The 21,559-nt window shown below is 40.7% G+C and overlaps 1 protein-coding gene across 1 annotated transcript in view; it reads right to left on the reverse strand.

The window, feature by feature from the left end:
• phc2b (polyhomeotic homolog 2b (Drosophila)) overlaps positions 1-20,219 on the reverse strand; it is a 32,782-nt gene extending 12,563 nt beyond the window's left edge. The window contains exons 1-7 of the mRNA XM_069691167.1: positions 20,109-20,219; positions 9,570-9,936; positions 7,820-7,981; positions 7,594-7,671; positions 7,204-7,365; positions 6,001-6,135; positions 5,377-5,668 (exon numbers count right to left, since the gene is read on the reverse strand). Of these exons, the coding sequence (XP_069547268.1) occupies positions 5,377-5,668; positions 6,001-6,135; positions 7,204-7,365; positions 7,594-7,671; positions 7,820-7,981; positions 9,570-9,878 (1,138 nt within the window). The 5' untranslated portion in view covers positions 9,879-9,936; positions 20,109-20,219. The remainder of the gene's footprint in view (positions 1-5,376; positions 5,669-6,000; positions 6,136-7,203; positions 7,366-7,593; positions 7,672-7,819; positions 7,982-9,569; positions 9,937-20,108) is intronic.
• Positions 20,220-21,559: the final 1,340 nt, after the last annotated feature.

Below are 21,559 nucleotides of genomic sequence, written 5' to 3' on the forward strand. Positions count from 1 at the left end.
CAGTGTTAAAGATGAGAAGAACTAATAAACATCACGCGACAACTTCGTTTGGCACGGAAAGTTCAAACAATTAAAAAAAACGCATTAGCCTTTTCCCAGAACTTTAAACTGGATGACATGATGTTCTTTAGCAAAAGTTGTTTGCTCGGTTGTCTTATCGCATGCGATGGCCAAAAAAATATGCTTATAAAAATAAAGGAAGCGCTTAAATTAATGCCAGCAGTCTTTTATTGTACAATTTTGGCCTGATAATGCAGCTTAATAAAAACTTAGTGGCCGCAAAAAAAACATTATAATTAATCTAATTGCTAACATTGACGTGTGCACCAAATTCCAAGGCAATCCTTTAAATATGTTTTGGTAGAGCTTATTAAAACCACAAATGTCAGCCTCACTGTGACGCTAAAGTTAAAGTGATCGGTTTCCTAAAGTCATCCAGTAGTTGAGATATTTTAGAACGGACCAAAGACATAGACTGAAACACAACCTCACCATGACCTGATCCACAGTGATAGTGCGGCCAAAAACACAGTAACTGAACCTGGACTTGTTATCGTTTTGTCAAACTTCCATTTCCGAGCTCAAGTATGGTCTTGCATGGTTATCTTTAAAAACAAAACAGACAGGGAGACTTCAGTGTGATGGATGAAATCATAACATATCAACAGGCCTGTCTCCATGACGGTGTAAAGGTAAAAGTGGACTTTAGGATTTTTTTTTTTTTCCAAGCTACATAAGTCACAATGGCAAAATCTAATGACAAATTAGTGAAATCAATCCAAGAAGTCAACATGTAAATCAGTCAGGGAAGAGCTGATTAATGACAGAGGAGTAAAACTATGGGAAAAGTAGTGTTTGATACTAGTGTTTGATCCACACAAAAGACACCCATTACTGCTGAAACCACACTCAACAAGTTAATATATGGTAGTTGAAGTCAATTGACTTGACATTGTTTTTCCATGGGGGAGATCAACGATTATGCTGTGGTAAAAAAAAAACAACAAAAAAAAACAAAACAGTAGAAAGCTGCCTCATGGGTGTCATAAAGCATCAACAATCACTTGGAATTGAAGAGTGGCACATTTTGAGCAAAACCGCACTGAAGCATGAGATTCACAGCCTCCGTCTGGGCGAAGGAGGGGGATTTCTGAATCAGAACACGCACCGGATACAAGCAGCCCTTCTCATGAATCCTGACAGCTTTCTCAAGGCCCTAATGAGGAACAGAACCCAGTCTTGGAAGAGGAGGAAGACAGGGAAATTAATTTAAATGCTATCCCCCCCTCCCCCCCCACCCTCCCCCTCAAGGTCTTGGGATTAAGGACTGAATGACTCAGGCCCCAACGCCCCCACACACACACACGCACACACATACACACACACACACACACAGTTCACACAATCTGTAGTATGTGACAGTGGTCTCCACTCCCCCAAAGTCATGACTGTCTGTAGACCTCCTACTCTATCTGTGTATTGTTGTGCAATGTCCTGAGATCGAGGACAGTAGACATTCCTTTTAGCGTTTGCAGCACCAGCCCCTGGAAAATCCCAGAGTTTCCACATTCTCACTGGCTGCCGCTTCGGCTTACTTTCTTGCAACACGTTCCCACCTACAACAAACCGGCAACAGCAGGCCTTAACGTCGTCGATTAAAAACCCGGTCTGCTGATACTTTATCGAGTGAGTCATCAGGAAGAAAACAAAAATCACACTCCTCCGGATTTTTTAGCAGAGGCAACGTGTGCAGTCAGACTGTGTTTTCATACCGACAGAAGGAGATGAAGTGAAATGCTGAGTGTCCGTTTTATCAAACAATAAAGGAGTGATGAGTCAGGGGAATACTTAATAGTCTAAAAAGTTTTTTGTTTTTAAAAAAAAAAAGAAAAAAAAAGAGGGGTTACATCAGTGTTGAAGTTTTCGTCTTTCCAAAGTTTTTTTTTGTAATTATATGCTATAAGTGATGCTGGCAAATGATACTGTAGCTAATAGCGATATGACTATGCCAAGCCACAGACAACATAAGCACATTGCAGATCTGATGTTTTCATCGGTGAGCGCGGGGCTTTTGGGGGTTCCCTGCTGTGGTTTTATAGTAACGTGCGGGCTCTTTTTTTTTTTTGCCAAGTGAAAGCGATGAAACTCTTACTGCTGCAGCCAGACGGACTTTACTTTTGTTTCCAGCCCAATTCTTATTCAAGTGATGCAGACTGACTCTTGTTTGTGGCACTCACAGACACATCGCCCGATCAGATGAAACCTGACAACCAAAAATAACAACCACGAATAATCATTCCTCCCCCATGTTTGTTCTTCTCTCAGGCGAGATGATTCTCTGTGGCGTCACAATAAGCACGAGTTAGGTATTATGACCGAAGGGAGTTTGATAAACAATTTAAATAATTACGTCCAGGTTTCCGAGTTTGTTACTTGTGAAAATAGAGCCTCTTTAATTCTTAACTACGATAGCATCTGTGTAGGACATTTATCTGACCTTCAAACAGTAGTGCAAGATGTATTCAGACCTTTTACATCAGTTAAAGATGTAATATTACACAGCAGAAATAGTTAAAGCAGGAAAAATAGTGTAAAAAATATATATATATATATAAAAACTTGCATGGAGTACGAAAACTAAAAGGCAACAGAATAGTCCTTATGAGAGCTCATTATTTTATCATATATTGTATTAATAAAGGATTATTTCTGATAAATTATTCAACATTGTAAAGTTGTGGCGCTCATTTTAACTTGTACTGGTGGATAAGACAGTAGGTTTTCTGTGCAAGATCTTGATCAGCAGCTGTCAGATAATTGTAGTTGAATAAAAAATGAAATAGTGTAAAGTGGAATTACTGAAGTACCTCAAATTTCTGAGGTAAGTGAGCTAAAAATGAGCCCAAAATGGGCGACCCAATATGCCGCATGGGCGCACAATACGTCAGCGCTGAGTTCTTGGTTCAGTTCCCAGCTGGTCAGACCTTTACAAACTGTCGTCCCAGAATAAAGGCAAAATGCCAAGAAGAAAGAGTCATTAATATGACTCACAAAGAGCTATCAGGCTCCTCTCTTGAGGAACCGGCCCCGAGTTGAAGTTCAGGAAGCAGACACTCCCTACTTTTGAGGATGGATTTAAAAATGTCCTTTCTGATAAAAGAACCATCTCCTAGGTATGCTCTCTTTTTGGTCTCCATACTTTGTGTGCCACTATTGCACATTGTTTTAACGTTTTCTTAATACAAGTCGCCAGTACTGACTAAAGAGGCCCTGGCTAATACATCAGTAATCACAGTCTGTTACTAAAAAGCCACAATCATAGACAGTGTGATATTAACACCCATTACCAGCCAGAAGCAAAATCTCTTTTTTCCTGTACCTTTGCCCTTTCTATTGACTCTAAAAGATCCCGAACCATTAAAGTAGTTGTTGAAATGTAGGATCTTAAAAAAAAAAAAGTGGCATGTTGGTATAAAAAGTTTTGTAAATTTTAGCCTAGAAATGAAAAGTGCATATTGACCCAGTCAAATTGAACAAATTGAATCTAAGCTTTTATCCTAATCTGAATCCCAGCAGCCAGCCATGCAGCCTCTTCTCCTGCTGTGTGTATTAACTCCCCAGCATCTCATGTGCACACCTGTCCCTCGTGGCCTGCTGCTATGGCAACCCATGTTAATTTTTTTCAGACCGCATGCAGCCAGATTTTCAGCTTCCATCCTCCTTTTCATTTTATGTGAATCCATTAATGAAACAAAGCACGACGCAGTTGTGCACTGACACGCTCAGATAATCCCTCCACCCCCTTTCCATCACAAACACACAAGCCCAAAAACACACACAAATAGGCAGACAAAAAAAAAAAAAAAAAAAAACTAAAACAAAAACCTGCATTAACAGCTTTCAATATATAAAATGTTTACAATCATCCACATATACATGGATATAATAATTGCACAAACACTATCTTATGAAGTATGGTGTCTTATCAGGGCCGTCTTGAGAATGAAGAAATGCATCTGAAGGGGCTTATCCAGTTAACAAACTGGACCTAATTTGACGTAATCAGCTTGTGCTGCTGGCACATAAACAACCATTCATACTAAAACAAATAAATAAAGAAAAAACAGCCGCTGACTTTCAATTATGCAATAAGTGGTTTAAAAAGACCCTTGCGTGGCAGTGTGCCTTACACAGTTTCTAGTTCACAGAGCCGCGAAACTGTTCCAGACACAACCCATCACACTGCCTTTAATACAGCTGCTTTCGCCCCTTTAGGTGAGTGAATGGATTTGTGATGCAGGCCTTGGCATGTCACGGCAGCAGCCGAGAAGAAGCCATTAAAAGTGTAAAGTGTAACAACTTGTTCCTCATCCAATCTTACTATAAACACGAGAGCACGTTTCTATCGTATGTGACAGGTGCCTGAAACGCAGAGTTTATTTTAGGGCTTAAAATGTACATCTGTTATGAAAATGGCGCACGCAGCAGTTGGCAGCAAATCCATCTGTTTAATTTATCTAACCACAAAAAATGAAAACAAACCTCCTATGGAACACAGTGTCAGTACAGGAATAATATGAACCCATTATAACTGTGGACTGTTTACATTTCACATATACTCCACTTGCTCTGCAACCCATGTGGAACAGCAGGGTTACATACTTTGCTGGATATGTGAACACTTTGATCTATCAGAGGCACGAGAGGAAAAGTTAGGGGTTACCAAAGTCCTCAGGATTCATCCTCTGGGGACCACGAGTGTTTTTACATAGTTTTCTGGCAATCCACCCAGTAGTAGTAGACAGACGGACTGATGCCATCATTCGTAAAGCAAAAGCAGAAGCTAAATGCGACTAATACTTTGTAGTATTTCATATTATTTACAGCATTTTAAGGGGTTTACTTGAAGTTTTATGACTGAATATTTTGTATAAAAAAAAAAATGTTTTTTTATTTCTTACCAACCTCCATGTTCAGTAAATAACCAAGTCTGGGAATCTTATGATGCATTTAATGCTCACGTTTGGTTTGTGACACTTGGTTCTGTAAACACATATGGTGTCTTCTTAGAGAAACGGGTTAGATACCAATCGAGGCTGTAACTGATTAATTAGGAGATAACCTTCTTGATGTGAATGTACTAATATAGCCGGTATATACCATGATATAATAACATTAAATATTCAGTGTAAAATAAAATAAAACAAAAAAAGTACCAAATAGATCCTCGTAATTTTTTTAATGACACCTATTTATCTATTAGCAAGATATTTGTGTTTTAAAGTTTAATATTCACATTATTTTCCTTCATAGACCACTAAATGCCTTTTCGTGAGAGACACTGTATTCTGTGGGGGATTTAATGTCTCCACTTACCTGGAGCAATCAGAGGCTGAGCGCCGACAGCTGTGACACTGCGGCTCATGTTTATAGCTCGCACTTCTGTCACCGTTGCACTGTCGCCCTTCTTCCCTCCTTCAGCGGGAGTCTCGGTAGAGCTGGCCTTCCCCCCAGCGGAGGCCTGGGTGCCTTGGCTTGGATTCTTGATGAGTGAGGCCGGCTGAATGGGTACAGGACTCTGCTTCAGACTGAGGGCCTGCAGGGTCTGAGTCTGAGAGGACGTGGTCGCCCCCTGCTGGCCACGGATGGCCAGATTCTGGACCTGGTTCTGGGGAGACACAAAAAGATGGATATTCACACCAACAGATTTATAACTTGGCTAAAAAAAATAATAAAAAAAAGTGGATTTTTATTAGTGTTTTACAACAACTGTTTTCATTACAAAATTAAGGAAGATGAATTTCACAGGGCTTTTAATGGTAAACCAATGCAGCAGATTACGCTGCTGGGACTATGGGGTTTTTCATTTATTATTGATCTGCTAAATGCATGAAAATCTTCTCTGTATACATTTTTATTTACTTAAGGGATCCAGACAGGGATAATAACATTATATGTCATTTCATAGGTGATAATATGTTGCATTGAGCCTTAAGCTACCTGTGAGGAGGCCTGTGTGGAGCTTTCTGATTGGACAGCCGTCACTGTGGTGGCTGGGGTGAAGATGAGCTGTGAGGACAGAGGAACAGCCCGGCCCAGGCTCCTGGCCACCTGCACCAGGTTATTTTGCTGGGCCTGAAAAGTACAAAATGCAAAAGATAAAAATGAGAACTGAAATGAGCAATATTAAAATACAACATAATATCACTCAAAGAACCTTATTTACTTGCTTTTTAGAGAGTCAATGTTGTCTCAGTCTTGCATTTTTACCACTATGGAGTGACAGAAATCTATCGTTTTTAATTTCTATCTTTTAAAGTATATATAAAACTGAACACATTAATTCCAAAGTGAGGATTATGTAGATATTAATGACTTATTTACATAAAAATAAGACGAACCTCTGCGGGGCTCTGTGCTGATATGCACAAATCCGACACCAGAGGACTGCACCACAAATTAAGCCCATGTAATCTACTGTGAGCTGACAAATCTAACCCATCTAACAATCTAGATATATACTGTACTGTATACACTGTGCATTTTATATTTTATATTTTTTTTTTACTATTTTACTGCTATTTTATGGCTTTCTATGATCCTATTATTATCTTATTGCTTCCTGTATGCTGCTGTCTGTCGTGAAAAAAATTTCCCCTCAGGGATTAATAAAGTAACTACCTAACTTAACCTAATCTAATGAGGTGACAGGAACAGTGTGAGCCAGCTGTGCAGCTGATGGCAAATTGAAACCGACAAGTTACCAACCAGCTGTACCAAAATAAGCCCCTCATACTGTATATTCTTTTGGCAATCCTTTTCTTTAAAAAAACAAAAACAACAACAACTGGACCTAAAAAGGGAGATCGCAAAAAAAATTCTTCTGAGCATTCATGTACATTCAAGACGTTGCTTTCTGTGTTAGTAACGCCTCTGGTGTCCAACAGATAATCCTGACCAGCCACTCTGGTGGCAAAATGAGAATAAAGCAGACAGGCAGAGAGAGAGAGAGAGAGAGAGAGAGACACACACACAGCCCAAAAGACACACTTAGTCCCCAGGGGACAGATTTTGAGTGGGACTGCACACATTTATTCAAGCAGTATATGAGTGTGCTTTTTTTTTTATTTTTTTTTTTGAATGCATGTATGCACGCTTATGTAAATGTGTCCGTGGCTATGCTCCTCGTCTCTGCAGTCTCACCATCTGTGCACGCAGGTACATCTGTGCCTGGCTGGCCGTGAGAGTGGGGCTGGATGAGCTGCCCAGCAGAACAGCCTGCTGGGAAATACTGGTTGGGGTGGAACTAATGCTCTGGGCCCGGCTGATCAGCTGTGCTGCCGCTGGGGAGGTGGTCAGGTTGATCTATGGAGAGCGATAAACAGGGAAATATGTTCATAGACCCATTTGTTGTCATTTTTACTACTCGATATGTTATCAGAAGGGTTTCATCTCTTCAAAAGAGACAGGAGCACGGCAGCCAGCTGCTAGCGTCCTGGTTTTTAAGTCTGCTAAATTCCACAATGATCTACCTAGACAAAGGTAATTTAAAGAGGCTTTCAAGAGGAAGACAGCACTTCAAACTACACTTACCGTAGTCTGAGTAGTTCCGGTTTGCTGAGCTGAAGTGCCATTCTGTGAAGAGCTTTGCCGGCCAGCTGCGATACTGGCCTATCACAATTCAAGAGACAGATGGGAAGGAGAAACGGAGAGTTTGGTACATTTTCTGAAACATGTCCTGTAGCAGCTCAACAATAACAGCAATCACCTTCGTCACTACAACGTGAAAAGGAACTTTGTGTGATGACCGTTCGCTGACCTGCTGTACAGCAGCCAGGCTCTGGAGCTGAGCGGTGCTGAGGCTGTGCTGCTGCTGGAGGGCTGCAGTCTGCAGCATCAGATGTTGCTGCTGAGCGGCGTACATCTGCTGCAGGTACTGTGCTGCCGTGTTCGGCTGTCTGTGTAACGCCTGCTGGAATACCTGCAAAACAAGACAGTGACACGTGTTACGTTTAATGCGGGTCGAAGGGTGGAAAAGTTAACCACGTTGAAAACTGAACAGTCAGACATTCGGCTAAAGAAACACAACCGCAACCCCCTTCCACATGCTGCATAAAATATCAAAAATAGCTGTCAAAAACCAAAACCTATGTGCCTGTGCTGCATGTTTTTGTGTGCCAGAGTGGGCGGCCTTTCCCTCCCCTCCACCTGCTTCGAGCCATCATTCCTACACTAAAAGTACATGTCAATAAATACAATTCATTTAAAATAAAGTTTCAATTTTATTTAGCGCTGAAACAACTGATTTAAGTTGATTAATCAATCAACAAAATATTAATCGTCAACTTTAAAAGCAAAAAAATATATTCATGATTCAAGCTTCTCAAACATGACAATCTGCTGCTCTTCCTCGTCTCACATCATTATGAAGTAAAAAAGGGTTGAGTTTCAAGACATCACTTTGAGCTTAAAAATGTGACCTTGTTGTTATTTGCTAGTTTTTTTTTTACAGACCAAACTACTTACTTTCTCAATCAATCAATAAAAAAAAGTAAAAATATCAAGTTCTATCTGCGGCAGAATAAAAGTGTATTGAATCAGAGTGTATTGTATCAATGGTGCAGCGGTTAGCATTGTCGGCTCACAGCCTTTCTGTGTGGCGTCTGCATGTTCTCCCTGTGCCTGCGTGGGTTCTCCGGGTGCTCCGGCTTCCTCCCACCATCCAAAAGGATGCATCTCAGGTTCATTGGTGATTCTACAAATTGCCTTTTGGTGTGAATGGTCTTTGTTTCCGTCCGTCTCTGTGTGTTGGGCCTGTGACCTGTCCAAGGTTTACCTCAGAAGTCCCTCAGAGAAGTCTTAACATTTCTGTGACCTAATTATAACAGCTAAACCTCAGCCAGTGGAAACGGCTCTCCTCACCCTTCACCTCTGTAAGTGCCCTCCACCATGTTGCCGAGTAACCAGAGAGGATGTTGACCTGTAGTCGGTGGTGTCAAAGAACCATCCGGACCCGCAACCTCGCGGAATGAGAAAAATTAGCAGAGGTGGAATACATGCATGCAATCAGCTCTCACTGACCATAAATGACCAGCAGTCCTTTATGCTCAGAGGGCTTCTGGGTGACAATAGTGTTTGCCTTTTAAATGTGACCAAGCTGAGTGCAAGAAAAGGAGGGCTTAATATAACAATAACCCTGCTGTCAAAGCGTCAGCACTAAAAGTTGAGTGGACCTTATTCAGAGTGGAAGTAAGCCTGTGTAGAGGTTTATCCTGGGGTCAAAGGGTGATGAGCACTAAAGCACAGAAAGCATTCCTTCCTTCAGCTTTGAGAAATCCTGTGAAATTACCATTCATGTGAGTTTCCTTCATCGGGAAGACAAATACCTCATATATCACTAATTAACTTGCAAATAAAAAGATGAATTATCAAACAGGGATATGCATGTGGCTTCATGAGGACCAACAGATGGCAGTAAAGTAAAGAAAGTGCTGCAAGTCATAATAATGCACATAATTCCCCGACTTAATATGTTCCAAGCCATTTTATTACAACACCAAGACACTCACCTGCACTGTTTGTCGGTCAGGTAAGCCACTGTAAACAGATATCTGAGGCACTGCCGGTCTTCCTGCTGTAGTACTACTGCTGGCAATGCTGCCAGTGTTACTACTACTATTATTACTGCTAGTGGATGTGGCAGCAGTAGTAGTAGTAGTAGTAGTAGTAGTAGCGGCACTACTACTACTGCTGCTGCTGCTGCTGTTGTTGACAGCTGTGGTGCTAGGGGAGCTGGTCGTGGTGGAGGAGGAGGTGGTGGAGGCGGTGGTCCCGGTGTTGCTGGCAGCGGAGGCAGGGGCCCCCGGCTCACTCTCCATGGTGCCCTCTGCTCTTCTCACCTTTGACCCCCGGCTCTTCTGAATGGCTCTCCTGTGCCTTGAAGAGAGGGAGGGGGAAAAAAAAGAAGGAGAGGACATAAGAAAAAGGCCACGCCGTAGACGCTCTTTGAACATAAACCTGGGAAATAGGTTTCTATAACTACATGACAAGCAGACAAACCACTGAACTCAGTACACCCGAACATGGCAGTTAATAAACAGCTCAACATCGTGTCAATGTATGATCAGCAACATACGTAAAATGTCAGGGAAGTCATTAAATCATAAATCAGAGATGAATCATTAAGCAAATGTGAACTTTTCCATCCGTCTGCCAGTTTTTTTTCTATTCAAGATTCAAAGGCTCAAAACTTACAAGATGTGGTTCAAAAGACACCGAAAGATGTTCAAATTTATCTGCAAACCTCGACGAGTAAAATCTTCATCACTTAGCTAATTCAAAACGATAAGCAAAAACTTTGGTAATCTTTGAATTATTTAAGACACACTTTAGGCAAAAATACAAGTATTTGACCAGGTATACTTTTGTAAATGTGAGTATTTACTGGGTTTTGGACCACAATAAGGACAGTAATGTTTGAGCAGTTCAACCTGGCCTTCATTAAAATGTGATGGGAATTTGTCGCTGCTTTTTGGCAATTCTTTCACTCTATAGACCAAATGATGAGTTGGTTATTTAATAATATAATCATCCACTACATCAATAATGAAAACGCTCGTTAGTTGAAGCCCTGCATGAGGCATGAGCAAAACATATGAATTAATAAGGAGCTACGTATTCAATAATTGATGATCACCAAAGAGCTGAAATGAATATAGGCACCACCAAAAAAATAATAATAATAATAATCTAAATTTGAATTTGGTTATCATGTTCATGCGTTTTCTTCTTGTATATACAAGTATGAGTGAAATATGTTTTTATGGAGGTTTAATCAATGGTAATGACTTCCAAAAAAAAATATATTTCAAAAAGTATTTTAATAATCTCTCAACCATTTTGGCTAAGCTTAAACAACAATAGTACTGTTTGTTTGTTTGTTTGACAAAACAAGCCAATTGAAGATCTCGTTTTTACACTTTTCTGATATTTCATTGACTCAAAGTATAAATGGCTCAAACATAATTATTAGCTGCAGTCCTAAAGACCTCCTTTTGAAAGGAAAACTAATTTTCATTAGCACAACTGACCGTATATTAAATGTAAACTGTCATAATCAAGAGCATGGTTCAAACATGAACAACAAAAACATCATATATTGTCATCTTAAACCTGGATCCATTTCAACCGCTGTCTGACAAACCAGACAAACTTGTGTCTCTGCTCACAGCTGGAACACAGCTGGCTGTTTTGCTAGTAGAACTTATTTCCATTTATTGTTGGGTTATGTAGTATTGCCTCGTGCATTTGCTTTTGGTAATGATTCTAATATATTCAAAGGCACTTTATTGTGTCAGTTTCAAAGCAGGAATTGATCAATTTTCATGTGTTATCATTATTATTTGAATTTTTGTTTTTACTTATTTTTTTTTATTCGTGTATAAGCTGAACCCTGAAATACACAAGTATACTACCAGGATAGGTCCCCCTGCCTTAAATCACATCTTTACTATTCCACGGCAAAAATATGTTGGCTTTCTGTGTCACAAATCTGCAGGAAACCAGTCTCAGGTTAGAAAATGAATAATTGTCCTGTTTGTTTCAGAACAAATATAACAAAAGAATATAAAATCTGATTTGAGGAGCCTGCTCAAATAAACAATCTCTGCTCCATTTTAAGAGTACACACTAACTCAATTTTGTAAACACTTTACAATATGTCTGACTTTATTGTGTAAAAACAAGACAGAACACAGCTGGTTAGAGAAGGACATAAAATGCAATTTTGGATGTTAATGAAATCTAGTGAATTTAGTATATAAAGGAAGAGTAGTTGGCTAACAATAGTGGCCGCCCTAAATTACATGCTACATTTTGTGTTAAGAAGAACACGCACACATTTGGTGTAAGTTCATTAGGAAGGCAGCAGACTTTAATGGCAGTATGAGCCTAATAAACGCCCATGATTAGAATACAACCTCATTTTAACAGTATTTAGCCAATTAAAAAAAAAAAAAAAAAAAATCACATTTCTATCACATAATGTATCTCAGGGCTCTGAACCCATTTCTTCTCGACAGTCACAACCATAAGAACGAATCATTAAGGCCCCTTTCATGAAAGCCTTTTTAAGGTTGGTCCCCTGGTACTCTGCTATCCATTAGCACAGCAGGGAAATTGTTCAGACCTCTCAAGGCAGAGATGGAGGGAGCCTCAGGGTGGCAGGTGAATAGATGTGAAGATGGGAGGAGAGAAAGCATCCCTTCATGGTGAAGGGGAAAAAAAAGGCAAAGATTAAGTTGTTTAAAGGATCTTAAGAAAGTTTAGAAGTCTTCCAGTATTCTGGGCTTTAATAGAACAAGTATGTGAACTCATCAAGAACTTGACTGGTGCTAAGGAGGAGGTGGGATCAATGCGTGTGCGTGGTGGGGGCTTCAAACAGCGTGACAACCCATGAAACAGCTGAAGAAAAAAAAGAAAAAGAGGCCAAAACTGGGGGAGGGGTTCAACTCTTGAGGTTAGAGGTGTTCACATGAAGTTATGGTAGCTGCAAGGAAAATGAGCAATGGAGGGGTGAAGGTTGGGTGAGCAGGTTGAGTTTTAAAGGGGCTGGAGTGGGAAGGGGGTGTGATGGAAGTAATTAAATAAGGAGCAACGCTGCCGCCATGCCGCAATTCTTAAGCTATTTCCTCCTCCTCCTCCTCCTCGTTATTCTTTTGAGCGGATTAGGGGCCAAAGCAAAGCTCTATAGACTACTTATGCTACAGAAGAGACTTGGAAACAAACTGCAGTCTCACCAAACCATATGCCATTCCTTAAAATGTCAACAGCAGAACAACCCCAAAAGCTGCTGAGTGAAAATCTGGAATTTATGTTTTAATGTTGTTTGCAGAATGCCATTTGCTTTAAATTGAAAACTTTGGACGCATCATTAGGAGGGCAGAAAACAAGGATTTCATTCAAATTGCTTTAACAAACAAAACCCGAAAAATCGCAGCAAAGTCTCAGAGGTCTTGGGATGGAATCACAGAAATTAAACACCACGAGCAAAAACCTAATGAAAATAGCGGCGTAACATATATTTAAGTAATTTATTGAAAATCAAACTGACCTTATTTTATATTAAACAGTGCATCAATGCAAAATTGAATGTCTTCATGTTTGTGGCTGCGAAAATGCTGAATTCCAGCTCGGCACGGTGGGTTTCTGGCAGTAAACAAAGCACCACTGCTGCCAAAGCCTTCCTGCCTGCCTGCCTGCCTGCTTGCCGTCATTAGCCTACATCTGAGTCTCCTTCCCATTGCCTCCTTATGTGTGGAGAGGGGAGGGAATCCCCTCTGGTAATGATGCCTTCTACCCCGTTCTCTCTGACAGGAGTCACCCATCCATCAGTAAAGGGGTGCGATGGAGAACCCCCCCCCCCAACTCCAATCCCAAATCCCACTTACACATCTACATCTAAAATCTGGTTTTGAGCCAGTTTTAGGGAAAATCTGGTATCCATGAAGAGTGGTGAAGCAAATGTGTTTGAGAGCGCATCAAAGCAGCACCAGCAGCCTGTGCTACATTGCAAAGAGCCAGTCAACACCATAACAACACAATTTCAGCACTTTGCACCCCAAACAAGAGGACATATTGATCTACTCAAGCTGGCATGACAAAACAACAACAACTGACTGTCAGATTTGTGTCTAGAGGATCTGCTTAGCCAGCAGGACCATGAGAGCTGTTAAGAGACTGTCAGACAGACTGGCTGTCTCCACAGAGCTGACATCATAATAAGGAAGTGCTTGAGCCTCCATCAGTGTACATCCTTCAAGTCCGCATACAGGACACCTCTGATGACCCACATTAAAAAAAAAAAAAATACCACGAGAACGCATCTGTCAGCTGCACAAATCGATTGATGTGCGATAATGGCTTTAAGAGCGAGGAGCTCCACAGAGGAATGTATGGCTGTGTGTGCGTTTTGTGAGCCCGCGTGTGGAAGGGTTGTCTGAGACAAAGCCCCCTAAACCTGGTGGTCCTACCTCCTCCGACGCCCCCAACGCGATGCTGGGGTATGATGCCCCATCCCCCGGGAGCGTGCTGTCCTCCTGCAGGATGTTGCTCCTCTTTGTCTGCCTGACTGAGTAACCGGCTGGTTGGCTGACTGACTGACTGACTGACTGACTGACTGAGTGAGTGAGTGAGTGAGCGTGTGCGAGGGTGTTTCTGTGCTGTATCCAAACCCCCAGCCCCTCTTGTCTACCCCCAACACACACAGCCAGCGAGCTTGTCGTCCCAGCATCAACACCCCAGTCCACCAACCAGGCCACGGCCTGCCTCCTGATTATGTGGTATCCTAGCGACAGCCAACGGGGCGCTTATGGAATCCCCGTGCAGAGCAGCGTGCTCATTGGACAACGGGATCCTCTCTAATGAAGATGATGGTAATGATTCCCCTCCCCCTCTGATGCTGCCTGAATACTAAATTGTTTTAGGATGCAAAGACCCTCTAACATCAACTGTCATCATCACCTAAACTATTTTTAAAAAGGTGACAAATGCAAGGTAATGAGGTATTTCATTAAAATGACAGCAATGAAATAGCATAATTTTTTTTTTTTTTTTTGCTTAGTCTGCATTCGGCCGTCTTAAAACTGAAGGCTCCGTTTCCATTTCAGAGCCTCACTTCTGACTGCAGCTCGACAGCACAGATCTAAACCATTTATAGAATACACCATTTCTACAAAATACCCCGCAGCTCTAAGTGGGCCAATTGTGTATCATACCATCGAGGTAAGGACTGGAGCAGTGACTCAATGTCAGACCGAACACCTAACCCACTATCTTACTGGCAGGACGGTAATCAACATTGATTTTATTTCATGATGTACACAAAGGCTAGAAAAAAAAAAAAAAATAGAATTGTGATCCTGCAGGACGGCCTTTACCCAGTCGGCCTCGTTATGTAAACTAGACCAATCCTGCTATAATGGCAGCATTATATCCCTGATCAAACCAATGATAGAAATCAGAACCTATGAGGGACATGTCAGCCAAATCACAGTCGGAAAGTAGGATAGACTACCTATTCCTATTAGTTAAGGAAATAAAATGCAAAACAACAAGAGTAGAAAAATTGCAAACCCCTCATAAAAGTGAAATAGGATATCTCTGCTGCTCTATTATCTCTTTAATGACAACAGAATTCATTTATGTGGAAAAGGCTAGATACAACCAGAGGATAATAGCATACTTATGGTCTGCCCCGGCACATTAACACGCCACCCGGCTGTCTGGCTGTATGAAATGTTGCCATTTGAGTCGTTTGCTGTTGCGATGCGGTATTGATTGGGGCCAACCATGCGTGAACCTCATTGATTATTATCTTCAAATTAGCATATAGATTAGCCGGAATTGCAGCCAGAAACACAAGCCATGAGTCTCACTTGGTTAACAGAGCTGTGCAGCAGAGATGGTCAAAAACAAGAAGGCGAGACCAAGGATGGGGTGGCTGAGCTATTTGATGATGTACCTTAACACCCAAAAGCCCAGGACCTCAAATTGCCATAAAAATTAACAAAAAGAAAGCAGCCGCAGTGAAGGGAGGGCTACGGGGTGGTACAGGAAGGGGCTTTAATCACACCCCACCTTTTGTTCATCAGGCATTCAAGCTCATTATCAATTTCAAGGACACTGATGCCTAACAAGCTCTTTTGGGGAGCGGTGTGAAAATATATGGGCCTAGTTTTTAGATTTCTACATCAAAGATATTGCCAGCAAATTAATTAAAAAAAAAAGTTTGCTTGAAATATACAGACTCCAATCAATCTAAAAAGTTTGAAACAATTAAACACTGTAAGTATCTGCAGCATGAGATACTAGAAAACAGCAAATCATTCCTTCCCCTTAGGCGTTGAATTTGATGGATTTGTCTGTGTCTGTCTTCAATTAATTTTTGGTGAAAAGAGCCTAATTTTATTACACAGGGGGAGACCAACATCTGCCTGCCAGACTGATTATTTTTATGGATGGAGTTTAAGTTGGTTGAAGTGTTTTTACACACAGTGCACACACTGTAAGTGGAAGATCCTCATCTATGTCAGGGATTTACAGAAAATTAGTCAACAACAATTTTGATAAGTAAATCATCCTTCTTCAGTCTTTTTCCAAGTAAACTGCCAAAGACTCACAAGGGAGGACTTTCTGCTATTTTTCCTGTTTTAAACTTTTGTAAATATCAAACTTCAAATATTCAAAGACAAAAATAGACAATGTTTGAGGGGTCAACAGAGCATACATGACAAACATAACATTTATATATACATATATATATATATATATATAGCATGAGAATAACAGAGAATATATATATATATATATATGTATATATAGTAAGGGTATAGGAGGCTTAAAGTTGAATTCAAATAGTGCAAGGCGAAGGTCAAAATCCTATCTGAATAGACAATAATACAAGAGACTTATTCTGTCTGGTAACTGAGAGAGTCTGGTAAAATCCCAATACAAAAGCCATTTTATAGATCATGTGCTCTACAAAGCAGCGTTTCCTTGGAGCACTCTTTGGTGACGCTGGGATCATCCCCTGAGGCTGATGATAGTCGATGGGTCTTGTCCAAACAGAGCAAGCAGGGCACTCGCCTTTGTTAGAGTGTGTAACACAGAGATACCATCTGATCCCGAGGCAAGATTGTTCGGGTAACTGTAATTGAGCCATCTGACTTAGTCGGACCTTGCCTTCCACAGCTGAGTAGACCAGCACAAAGAAATGCTGGCTGCTTTCCAGGTTAAGTGTGCTGCACGCGTGTACGATTCCAGCACATGTAGCCTCACGCTGTGAAGATACAAAACACTTTCATTTGGCTCTCCCGAAAGGACCCTGGCCTTTTTTTTTGTTTAGCTGCATTTAGTAAGGCCTTTGCCTGCAAGGTGCAAAACTCTCCACTAGATGCTAAAAGTCGCCTGTACCGTTAATACCTCTCAAAATAAACACAGGAGAAGCACAGAGAAAGACACAAGGACAGACTGACAGGGTGCAGCAGCACTGACAGAGGAATGAAAGATTCTCCCTCTGATCTATAAATACCACAGTTTAATAGTTCTGCCAAAGCCTCCAGATTAACAGCACACTTCAATCCAGACTGTTCTATCAAAGCAGTCTCTCCGGCATCACTCTCAGGCGTCTTTCACACCGAGAGAAAAAAAAAAAATAGGTCAGGTATGAGCCGAGATGAGCAGAAGCACACAAAAAATTGAGTGCTTCACTGCCATCGTCAGAAGCCACTTCTTTTAAATGTATATCAATGCCAGCCGTGGGCTGGCCAGACATCTAAAGTGCAACTTATCCAAAGGATAACAGAGAAGCCCCATGGTCCCTGGACTCATAACTTTCAAGTAGCTTGGAGAGCTTAACTGGGCTTTATTTCTTTTATTACCTTTCTGGACTGGATTATAGTACCCAAAGTGACACAGACTTGTTATTTTATGGAGGTAAAAAATTATGAAAAGCTCTTTTTTTTCATTTACATGAACATTATTCCAATAACATATGCCACATCCCTGGTTAATGGTTAGACTGTTAACACATTAAAGAAGTCACAAAGGTCAAACCAGTAATCTATAAGCCTGTTACCCGAGATGAATACAAAGGTCATCACTTGGCAGGACCGATCTTTGACCTGATCTTACATCTCCTGACATGTATTGGCTGATTCTGACATGTTCTGTTTCAGTGCAAAAACACAAGGACTTCACACTGTGACTGCTCTGCTTGGGCTTCAAATAAACATGCCTAAATATCACAGCTTTATTTGTATGTGCGCTGATGATAAAAACGCTGCATCTGTTGTTGCATTTCCTCCGGCAGGTAAATATTTGGAAAGCTTCTATATATCATGCTGAAAACAAGCTATTTATGTACTAAAGGGTGCAGTTTGATGTCAACTTTATTCATTCAAGCCATCTCATTTAAACATCCATACAATGTCTAAAAAGATAAACAGTCTACAATAATTACCAAATCAGACATCCACCTATGAAACAACATGTCAAGCATGCTTTTCATATGGATGCCAATAAAGCCAACATAACATTCAGCAATTTATTTTCTGATATTATGCACACCTACTAAAAACATGTATTCCAATTACAAATGTCGCATTAACTGGCACCTTGCAGAATAAGCACATCACGTTGATTGTGAATATATTCAATAGTTGGTAGTGCAATATGCAAGTGAATATAATGTAGGAAGCGGTGAGGAGAACATCTGACATGCAAATGATGATGTCTAAACAAAACATGCGAATCACATGTGTCTCTCACTCTCTCATGAAATAAACAAATCACTGATAAATAACACAGAACGATTCATTTAAATAACAGCCTGCTGCATCAGATCAGGTGTCAGCTGTAAGAATGGAGGTGCAAGTAATAAGCAGTAGCTCATAATTTACCCTGGCTATGTAATCTCAGGTTTTAAAAGGAGTCACTCAATTGTATCACAGCAGCTTGACATGCTTTTAAGCAGATAAAGCGAGCAGCTCCCGGCAATTAACCCCAGAGCTTTGAGGAAAACGTATGAACTTCTTCACTGAGCCTGTTGCAGCTTTTTATTCTTGAAATAAGCAAATTAGTTTGGGCATGATCTGACAAATAATTGCGACGAATAAACCTTTTGGCATGCATTAGAGAAAACTTAGATCTTTTACTTCAACCCATGAAATATTTAAGAAAAAAACGAATGTTTATATTTTTGTTGAGCATTTATCCATTAAGTGGTTTTCTGACTTAATTGGCATCAGGAATTGCACGCTGAAGAAGCACACACAAAATGTCAAACCAAGGCCATAGCAAAGCCAGTTAGCAAACAACCCAACCTGTCCATTCACGGACCTTTTGAAAAATGTATTACCTTTTAATAAAACATAAATAGGGCATGGGTGAAAGCTTTTACAACTTCAACTGACCATCAATGAGACACTACCAGTGCCAGCCAATTAACAGCAACACCTCTGATGAGCAAGCCTGTAGCTGTCCTAAATCTGATGGATCAAATATGCATTTTGGTCCATTGCGTTACTTATTTAAATAGCTTCAAATTTACTAATCCAGAATCGAGGTGTGTAAATTGCAGTGTCCTGGCTTTACAATCGTCTGGTAAAAACCCCACTCACTCTCATTTCATTTTGCACAGATCTTGATCAAAAGCTTGACCTAACTTTGTTTGTATAAACCTTGTATAATTTGGGCTTTTTGCGTTTTGGTTTACCAAAGCGGTCTGAATATGTCACTTTAAGGTGCTGGAAATGACCAATATTGTGCGTGATAGCCGATTTACACTCCATTAACTCTGTTTGGTTGTTGTGCTGAACATAAATACGCCATTTAATCGTTTGTTATTTACCAGCCTCCCTGTTGAAGTGATTCATCTGAAGTGGCTGCCTTGCAAATCAAATGAGCTCCTCTCTCTGTATTATGACATTGAGTGGACCATCCTCGCTTGATGACCTTCACTTGTCAACAGAACTTGCTCCTTCCTCTGTGCCAAAGGTCATGACATATGGGAACCAAAGTTCCTCATGCGTGCTTCGAGCTAAACTTCAGCCAATCGTTTTTGAAGTGATCAGGCAAAAGCTGCAACTGCAAAAAAAAACAACAACTTTGCAACGTGATAATTAAACGTTTCACACGCGCTTTTTTTGTTGTAGTCATTCAAAGCCAGATTGAACCCTCCGTTCAAGGCTGCGTTGAATTCCCATACAGAACTGGCTAACGTGAGTTTCCTGCGGGGTCGGTATTCTTCATCAGAAATGCGATTTTTTTTTTTTTTTATTTCTAACTATATGAAGATCTGCCCACTGAACTAACATCAACGTTAGAGATCCAGCTTAGAAACAAAAATGCTTGTTGTTGTTGCTGCTGGTTTTTTTTTTGGAGAGGGGGGTTGGGTGGAGGAGGGGGGGGGGGGGGGCCCGGGGTATAACGTTAGCTTGTGCGACCGATTAACCTCGTGCGTTCCGACACACACACGTAAACACACACACGGTGAGTCACCCGCGATCCAAACCGTGACACCCCGTGCCAACAGGCAAAGTTGAACTCACCTCGCTGTTGCGGTAACCCTTTTCGTAGCCCTCGCTCCTCTTTTCTGGCTGCTGTTCCCTCGGTGTTGATCCTGATATTCTACACCATTTCTGGACGGTGGCTCGCTGCGCCCAACAAGGCGAGGGGCAGACCAGCGGCGGCGGGGGGGGGGGGGGGAGGGCGGGGGGGCGGGGCCGAGCAACTCTTTTCATTTGCATTCCAAACTGGCAACGTGACGCGGGCTCGGCCAATGAGCGCAGAGTTATGGCATTTCACCCCACCCCTTCCACTGTCAATCAACCCACCCACCCACCCCCCCGCCCCGCCCCGCCCCCCTCCATCTCCTTCCGCGCGCCTGTCACAAGTGGCGGCCGCTGTCCTGATCTCCATGGTAACAGAAGAGCTTTAACCCCTCGCGCCGTGTATTGTTTACACTACAAGTTGTGGTTTATGAAATCCAGCGCGGGCGACATCGATAGGTAGGTAGGTATATACTTTATTAATCCCCGAGGGGAAATTTTTTAATTTAATTTGTTTACAGGAGGGCCAGAGCAAAGGCTTTTTTTTTTTTTTTTTTTTTAAAGATGTGACACTTCCTCGACCCTCTTCAAAACAGAGGTCGCGATACAGCACCAGCAAAACGGCAGCCCCGGGGCCTCCTTTAAACATTCAGGGTTTTGTAAAGAGCACTTCAGCTGCTTGTCAGCTTAGCAGCTTTTATTTCCTTTCACTTGCAAGTGTAGAGGCATTTCCCCTCTGCATGTCACCTAAAAAACATTATTTTCATGTTTGGATAAAAAAAAAAAAAAAACATAATTCAACTTTTTCAAGCTTTCAGCATCTTCAGAATATTCACCAAAAAAAAAAAAAAAAATCAAGAATTTTTTTAAAATTTTTATTTATTTTATATTTATATATATATATATATATGTTCTATATTTATATAATTATTATTTTTATATTTATATTTTATATATATATAAATATAAAATAAATATATAATTCTTGATTTTTTTATTTATTTTATTTTATTTATTTTATTTTTATTTTATTTTTTATTTATTTTATATTTATTTATATTTATATTTATCAAATAAATTTAAAAAAAATCTTGATTTTTATATATATTTATTATTTATATATATCCTCAATAAATTCTGTTTCCTCCCACAGCGGCATCATTGGACATGTGCAGTGACGTAGTTTGTAGCCGGAGTTCAGGGTAAATGAGCTCAGTGCGTCGCTAGGGGGCGTCGTGTAGTTTCCATCTGCAGAAATGGCATCCAAAGATATGAGTTCAGAGAATATTATGGACACGAATGACTTATATATTTAGCTGTATTTATTTGAGCAAAGGTTGGGCAGAAAAAAAGAAAAAAAAAAAGCACAAGAGAAAGGATAATGCAGCTGCATCAGCCGCGCAAGAAAATGTGGGCTGCATAACATTACATTACATTACATTTCGTTTAGC

Source organism: Brachyistius frenatus, unplaced genomic scaffold, assembly GCF_029030835.1.
Source record: "Brachyistius frenatus isolate BFR_SWC_R1_liver_20210118 unplaced genomic scaffold, ASM2903083v1 Contig_10, whole genome shotgun sequence".
NCBI lineage: Eukaryota > Metazoa > Chordata > Actinopteri > Embiotocidae > Brachyistius > Brachyistius frenatus.